At 35.2% G+C, this 8,733-nt stretch overlaps 1 protein-coding gene and 1 long non-coding RNA gene across 2 annotated transcripts; one reads left to right on the top strand and one right to left on the bottom strand.

Moving 5' to 3' along the window:
• Positions 1 to 358: 358 nt before the first annotated feature.
• Positions 359 to 2,392, top strand: LOC137391776 (uncharacterized). Its single transcript, XM_068078306.1, has 3 exons — positions 359 to 479; positions 750 to 963; positions 2,192 to 2,392. Exons 1-3 carry the CDS (start codon positions 390 to 392, stop codon positions 2,275 to 2,277), a joined length of 390 nt encoding a protein of 129 aa, XP_067934407.1. The 5' UTR covers positions 359 to 389; the 3' UTR covers positions 2,278 to 2,392.
• On the bottom strand, positions 1,423 to 2,296 carry LOC137391777 (uncharacterized). The gene is made up of 3 exons (XR_010978172.1): positions 2,164 to 2,296; positions 1,735 to 1,908; positions 1,423 to 1,581 (listed from the first exon to the last, which is right to left on the bottom strand). It is a non-coding gene; the product is annotated as an uncharacterized lncRNA (long non-coding RNA).
• Positions 2,393 to 8,733: the final 6,341 nt, after the last annotated feature.

The raw sequence follows: 8,733 nt of genomic DNA, 5'->3' as shown, positions 1-8,733 counted from the left end.
TAAAGGTTGACTTGCAACAAAATTCACATTACAGTTATTTGGTATCAAAAGATTCGCCATGTCTTACTCTGTAGTGTGGTAGGTGCCAAATATGTGGAAATGTGATTAAAAGCTCTTAAAAGCTCAAAAACAAAAAGCCGCCGTAGATTGGAATCTCTTGATTTCGATGACGTATCCACGCTGTATGGTTATTGTCTTGTCACGTGATGTTCTCGCGTGAATTGAAAGGCCAATAAAAAGCTCAATATCAAACTTATCGTAGCAATAGTTTATGATAAACACTTCGGGTTTTACCTAAGACTCCGTATCAAATATAGATGCTCGCTACTTTACAGTTTCGGCTTGGCCATTCCGTTCGACTATTCATGTCTGAGTTGCGTTCATAAAAAATGTCAAATTCTGAAAAGTTAAGACCCTGGCGTTTCGAGCCTGACGCTCTATCTGAAGAAGATCCTCAACAGAATCAAACCTCCCAGCAAGTAAGCACCGCCATTAGCCAGCTCTTATTTGCCGAGCTAGCTAGTAGTAATAGTTTTAGCTTGAGAGTGATAGAACGAATATTATTATATATGATTTTAATGATGATAATTATCGCTTCAATATTGCGAAAAAATAATTACAGATTTTTCTCGAATGACAACATTAACAATTTTAATATTTAAATCTAGTGCTGCACTGATATACTGTTGGATAACATCGACCTGATGTATTAGCTATGGTTGCATAGACATATCTGTTCATTTCTTTAGGAGCTAATACCACCGGCTACAGAGTGGTGTGCCTGCAAGCGTTGTCAAGACATGCCATCTCTTCCTGAATGTTTGTGCTGCCATTATGCTGAGTTTGCGCATTGTCTCCTTGACCGAGGGGAGCATGAATGCCTGTGTATGCATCCTGGTGTAAACGAATTTGTGGCGTCTGCACCCCTTGAGTTGAGGTGGAATAATTACCTGCGATATCATAGTGAGTTGGATATTCATTTAATGCCAACAACACCAAGGCTATGCTAATGTGTCAAGCATTATCTAAAATTCTTGTGTTACACATTTAATGCATCAGTTGAACACACATATTCTGAACTCGTGGAACACAAGGAGAACTGGTATATTTGGTTTGTACACTTACTACAGTAGAGAGTGTATTAGTTTTATGATTTTATTATATAAAGATCGAGATTATTTTGATGATCAGCAATTATTGTTTTTCAATAATTATTTTGGTAGATAATCTATTCCCATTTGGAGAGCCATCGCCAAATGCTCGGAAAAGGTTGTGTGCATACCGCAATCTTGTGTTTTGGTTTATGCCGCAAATCTTGTTTGCATGTCTGCAAACTCTTCTTCATCATCCGTTGGTGGGAAAAGAGCCCGAATCTTAGACACCAAGCAGGCAGGTAGAGGCCGTCACTCACGGCGACAAATTTGCGGCATAAGCCAAAACACAAGCTTGCAGTATGCACACAACCTTTGTAACAACATCCGTTGTAATGGACCTCACTCTCAGGCCGTGGGAAATTAGATCGGACTGGCATCGCTTGAAGCCTTCCAGCTCCATGGTGTTAGAGCTGGTGGTCTCTGTTGACTGCAAAATATAGAAAGTTACGACCAACAATTACTTTCACATTATTTGAATGAACTATTTAGCTAAATGAGCAACTTCATGTTTATGTATTGATAACTACTAAAAAATTTGGGTTTTTGTCAGGCTGTGAAGTAAAAACTGTCAAAGTTTTACCTTGACAAGATGGCTGCTGACTATTAAACCGCAGCTCTGATCCATCATAGTGTAGGCTCTGTATAGTGCGCAATGCCCCGGACTATCGCATCTACCGTCACCTGCCAAATCAAGCTCCCAATCGATTGCTGCCATCAATCCCTCGTTATACAGGGTGTACTGCTCAGCAATACACTGTAAAATATTGTAAAACTTCATTATACAAGATTAATTTGTATCATTATCATTAGTCTAAGAATGTAGAATCCTCTTCCCCTTTTTGTGCTATATTATGATGAAGAATCAGAATTTTGAATTATAATATATTTTGCTTGAAGGATGACATATTTTCATTTCAAGAAAAAAATTGTTTCTAAATGTCGTTATTCAATTAGTGTGCCAAGCTTTTACTCACATTTTCCAAGTTTATGAGTAAATATTAACACTCACACCATGTAAGTATTCTCTTTGTTGGTAGAGGCAAACGCTGTGGCTTGGTATTGCGATGTTCAGGAGCGACAGAAAACGGAGGTTCTGCGTAAGGCATCCGCCAGAAAAGAGTGATGCAGCTGCCAGCAGGGGGTTGATGACGTGAGCTCTGTTCACCCTGGCAGTTGTTTCCCAAGTGTACGATCGGTGACAGGAGGCACATGTAACCTTGAACTCTACCCATCCGCCTTCTCGCCCCATCGTGAATGAGCAGGGGAGGGCGCAGGTGTGACAGTGAAATAGTCGCTGGGAGTGCTGTCACACTTACTATTATTTTCTCCTCTTTGAAGGAGGATTCGGGTCTGAAATCACGACACAATAGTTGACTTGCAATAAGATTTGTACAACATCATTTCCTGTTATTATATCATATTTGCTTGATCAGAAAAAGAATAAATATATAGCCATGCAATCATGACACAGATTTTACAAAACCCTATCAGAATCCATGATATTGTAAACATAAAATGTGAGTAATAACTCTATGGATATTTTTTATATTTTGTCAAGTTTGGTTTAGTTCAGCTCTATCTTACATGTAATTGGAGAGCGTTTGACGCTGGCCAACATAGCGCTCAAACTCTTCCCAGTCTTCAGTGGTTGGCACAAATTATTCATCTAATACTAATAATAATCAACTAATAATATTAATATGCTATTAACGATGATACCAGAAAATGACAATAACTATTTTATATAACATATCTATAAGTGAGTGGGGTTAAGAAATTTGGCGAAATTAATCGTGAAACAACATTATTTTATCAATTATATATTAATATATTACGTTTTACAGATAGATATGCAGTATGAATTAGTTTTGTTATTATAATAAGGGTAATACACGTAATTAAAAAGATAAAATACTAATAATATAATATTACAATTAAATGACATTAATATTGTTATATTAAATATAGATTAATACAGTACTATTAGGAGAATACTAGAAAATAACCCGAGTTACTACTACTAATACAAGTAGTTCATAAAATAAATTACTCACGTGCTTTGGTGACATGTGGAGTGTGCAAACAGGTTAGAAAACATGTCGTCTTTGAACTGGCGAAAACAAAGGTAAGAGTAAGCAGGCGAATAAATAAAGTTTGTCACATCCAGCTTCACCCAGTTGTTCCACGCCCGGTGGAGGTCTGGTCTTTTCTCAACTCTTGGCCAAAAAAAGGTGCTTCTCAGCTTGGCAGCTGCACAAACACGATGTGGCGCGTTAGACATTATGACGAATTGAAATAAACAAGTTTAATATGAGAAAGCGTGTTTGCTATTTGCGATAGATCAAACTTGAACTGAAACTAACATTATCTGGTCATGTGACTTACAATTCCCGCTATATGGCGCGAAAATTTTCTACAGCATTTTTCAACCATCATAGCGGACCAAAAGGCTCATCATTTTTATCAGAGAATGATATGCAATCGTTCAAGCTAAGCTTAAAAAATTAAACATATTTTTATGCTATGTTTTGAGATATCAGTGCTCAAAGTTGCAGCATTACGATGCCGATAAAATAGACGCGTAAGAACAATAGACATGGTTTTTATCGCAAGCGTGAAGTATATTTGTGAAAATAGTTCGACGAATAAGGATGCATGAAAGTGTAAACATAAACTATCTCGCACACATTTTAGCCGTTTTAGCACACATACGTCACATTTTAGACGTTTTGGAAAACGAATCCAAACTAGGGCGGTCTCGTGTGGCTGCGATTTTCTGTTCGTTTTTTAGCTTTTACGAGCTTTTAATCACATTCCCACATATTTGGCACCTACAACACAATAGAGTAAGACATGGCGAATCTTTTGATACCAAATAACTGTAATGTGAATTTTGTTGCAAGTCAACCTTTAACTTTTATTAAACCAAGCTTTTCAAGTGTTTTGTGGCGATTTTCGTTGAAATTAATCTGTCTATTAGTGTATAATCCGATCAGATGGGTAAGTTTTAAGATAATACCGTCGGTTTACAAAGACTTGGTAACATATTTAAATAGTTTTAAATGTGTTTTGTATCGTTATTATACTTTAACGACTTTACATAACGATGCTTAAATTTGTTGATGAAATTTCTTGATGAGGGTTCGTCTCATCGTTGATGAATAATTTTCGTAAGTTGTGTGCACATGCATTTATCATAAAAACTCCCACACTTCGCTCCGCTCGTTTGGTCGTGGGAATATAAAGTATTAATATTGTTGTTACTGTATTGTTCAGGATACTTAAACCTTAAGTAGTCTGAACCAATTTTAACCTGCACTGAGTTTTCATCAAAACCGCTGTTAGTGATTAAAGATGGACTTCTCTAAACTGATCAAACTGTAACTGGCAGCCACATATATGTGCTAAATTTTTTTTATAAATATCTAATTATGGTCGATAATATTGAATATTTTAATGCTCACCATAAAACTTTCTGATAGCAGCAGACCAAATTCTTTCAAACTTATCACACCGCTGAGTTCTTTATACATACTAAAGGTAGAGCCGACTAACAGAACTCATAAATGTTTTTAAAACTCTCACTGCTTTGAGTTCACTAGAAGAGCTGAACCTGTCATATTGCAAGATAAGCCAACTCCCTAAGAAGTAATTATGCTCATAGTTTATATGAATTTCTTATGAGAACAATGTTTACTACCTATTGATGAACAATTACTTTAACTTGCCGGTGCATGGTTGTACATTAAATATCATACGAGCTCGTGAGTTTTTTTACTTTCAAACTGCCCTAAAATGCAGAATACATGTTAGTATAAAATGCTAGTATAGATAACTTTAAATCAGGTTCTATTATTTTCCTAGTTAACACATTCTTCAATTTAAAATAAGTATTATTCTATTATTAAAATTATTTGAACCTTTAGTTATTTGAACCAATTTTAATCTGCAGTAAGTTTTCATCTAAACTGCTGTTAGGGACCAGAAGCGGTTTCTTCTAAACTGATCAAAACAAAACTGACAGTAGTTGTTAATTGCGTAATTTTGTTATAAAGATTTAATTCGTGTTAATAAAAAATATTAAATATGATAATGTTTACTAAATAGCTTTATGATCGCGGCGGACAAGCTTTTTGTTTAATTTCTTACAGCGGTGGTCAATTTTTTTTAAATCTTTCACTGCAGTCTTCAACCTTTTTCTAAACCTGTCATATAATTGAGCTCTCTATATTAATTGAAGATGTCTCAGAGCAAGGATAATAGAAAGTTGGTAGGAAGGAGAATAGTAACAATAGTGTAATGGCAAAATTGATTAAAACTACAATTTTAATGAATGATCAAATATAAACAATGAAACGTAAAATTGCGTAGTTGAAATCTAGCATTTTCAAAGTTCGCTGCTATCTCTAAATGGTGTTCTTTTTTAAAATAGATGAGGTGCCCAACTTTCGATGCCTAGTATACATTGAAATTTAAACTTTCTAAAGTTTTTACTTTTTTAAAGGTGGCTGAACGTGGCGTGGCAGAACTAATAGTGCCATTTCATCCTTTGAAAAAATCGTATGTAAATTAATGAACAATTTTGAAGAACATTTTGATAGAGGCATCAATCAATCATTTTCTTTGTTTTGTATTGACATATGGGCTTGTGCATAAATACAGCCAAAAATGCCTCAATATTTAAAATTTTTTCTGCACATACAGACCATGTTTGTTTTGTTTAGAACAATCGAAGGGCTAAAAAATATATAGCTCATCATTATGCGAGCTATACTTTAGTTGTACCATACAATTGAAGTTAAGGGTTCTCACATCACCCTCAAACATCACTTTTAGTGGTAATATTATATTTGCTAATATTGGGGGAGCTAAAATACCAATTTACCAAATACCAATTTACAATATCAATTCAGTATGTTTGTTACACTGTAAAACATAATAGGAAATGATGAAACAATCAAATATGTGAAACTTCTCTGTATACTACATGTTTACAACTACTAGCTTTAAAACTGTCACATGACTAACCAAAAGCATTGACAAGTTACTCTTACACCCACACTGTTCAAATCTCAGTATTTTTATTTTAAGTTGTCTTAACAATCACCATGGACACATCATAGAATGAAGTTTGGCCTTTTAGGTCCAAATGGATAGCTGTGGGATGGTTAGTCGCATGACGGGTCAGTCGCGAGACATCCCCTATACTGTTGTTTTTGCCTTCATGACCTTTATTATGTATTAGTATATAAACTAATACATAATACATAAACCTATCTACACATGTAGAATATTTTTACCCTTTCTGACCTTAAAAAACAACGATAGCTTTGCTAAAACGACAACTGTCTGTCAGTTAAAACTTCCTTACAAGTAAATCATATCACATTTTTCTTATGCTATATGTTATTAACACATAATTTTAAAGAAATGGCTGTCTAAACTCTAAATGTTATTTTTCTACTTTAAAATGTTTCTTTATTCATTTTCAGTGTAAGAAACTGTTTGTGCTATTTTAATCTATAAATATTATAACTTTAGGAATATTTTTTGTCCTTCTGTTTTTGATCGGCAAATGCTTTTAACTACTTTCAAATATTTTTTAGTCATATCTTTTAGTTTTTTAATTAGTTGTTTTATTGGTTAATCAATACCGAGTAAATGCTATGACTCGCATTTTAGAATTCTTAATATTTTCCAAATTAGCTTTATCAGTTGTATCAGCTGGTATGTGCTGATAACACACGGCATTTGTTAGCTTTATCATAAATAAAAAAAGCTTTGTGTCACTAGATATGTCTTCAGTAGTTAAACTTCCCTTGTCACTCCACTCTGGCATGTTCATACGATATCACAGAGTAAGTTTTTGTTTAACAATGCACTTGAAAACATGCAAAGCTTCTGCTAATGAAACAGCATAATTGAACTTTCAATGATTAAATGCACCAGAAAATAGGCAGAATTAAGGAGTGACATCTCTGGAAGACAGCACCTATATCTAGCTTTGCTGACTGGCCATTGTGTCAGACATTCATTGATTTAGTGGAGGGTCAACTAGCTAACCGGACTATTAAGAATCTAACAGAGAAGGAAATCTTGGCACCTGGTTTAATGATGGAGATGATTGGGCCATGGCCAGTTCAAGCCTTGCAAGATATTGCATACCTTGGGCCGTTATCTTGCTACTAAGCAATGGCTGTTGATGGAAAAGTTTAGCTATTTGTAGTGTGGGGCTCAGAGGCACGAGGCTTCGTCTCAGCAATTGCTCCACTACCTGAGCTCTAATTGAACAATTTTGCTACTAATGAAAGAAGGTTGGGTGAAAGTCAGCTGCCAGTGTTGTTTAAACAGTTATCGATAAGCTCCAGCTAAACTAAGCCTAAGTTGGCCAAGTTACCCACAAACAAGAACTAAGAAATCGATTTAGTGCTCAGAAATTAGGGTCGAAGCCTACTCCGCCAGAAGACATTTAAAAGAAAAAACCTTGCAAGACAGAAGCATAGTATTTATGCGCTTTCTCAATAGGTTTACTTTGGTTCATATTCTGACATACAAATACCTTCTTTATATATTTACCTAGCAATGATTGCAGGGTTGATTTGAGATAGTTATGAAGCAGGTGTCTCAGACTTCCTTTACGTTTAGGTAATTATTTGAATAATTTTCTAGTTGGTTCTTTTTTGCATATTTTTATTGTAGACTTGACAAACTAAAAAGGCTAAGAGTTTTGATGATCACCGGTCAAGGTGAATCCCAGTTGAGCAACATAGGTTTTGGTCGGGGTCCTCTTCGGTCAATTCCAAAGGCAGTGACAAAATTGACTTCACTAGAAGTACTTGACATGAACTACAACAACATCAACCAGTTCCCTGACAGGTGACGGATAAGAGCTACTTTGAAGTGCTGTGATTGTGCCTTTTCTTGTATAAAAGTCATCATTTGTATTTAAGTTTAATGACATGAAAAGATTTACATATGATAGATCCTAGTTCAAAGCCTGGAAAGATTGTATTTTGTTGATGGTAACCACAACATGCCTTTTAATTGTGTATTTTTTATCCTTCAGTGTAAACCCCTTTTAAATTTGCAAACCACACTTGTAGCTAACTTGAAATCTGTTTAACTTGTATTTTTCCTAATACTATAACCACTGCTAATACTACTCTGCTTAAATAAATAAATCAGTTTTTAAATAGTTTTAGCAAGGACTTTATTGTGTGTTGTTTATCAGTCAAGTAAATTCCGTAATAATAGTAGGCTAGGCGGCAGATCAACCACAAATTTGTGTACATATATCCATACAGAATCTATATTCAGTAGTTAGCGCTCGCTCGTTTGATCACTTGGCTAATGAGTTTGACAGACCCGCTGCCTCGGACCACGATCAATGGGGGGCGGGGACTTGTTTACCGTTTAGACTAAGGGAAAGATCGTTGCGTTAGCAACCGTCTGCAGCCACTAAAAGCTGAATGGAACTTATTATGCTTAGCTTTGAAACGCAAATGAAGTGTTGAATACATAGAATTTTATTATCAGAAACTATGGCAAGCTAATGTGACAGAAAGCCAAAGGTTCGTTT

The sequence above is a fragment of the Watersipora subatra genome, chromosome 3 (assembly GCF_963576615.1).
Source record: "Watersipora subatra chromosome 3, tzWatSuba1.1, whole genome shotgun sequence".
NCBI lineage: Eukaryota > Metazoa > Bryozoa > Gymnolaemata > Cheilostomatida > Watersiporidae > Watersipora > Watersipora subatra.
This window is presented reverse-complemented; position numbering and strand designations above follow the sequence as displayed.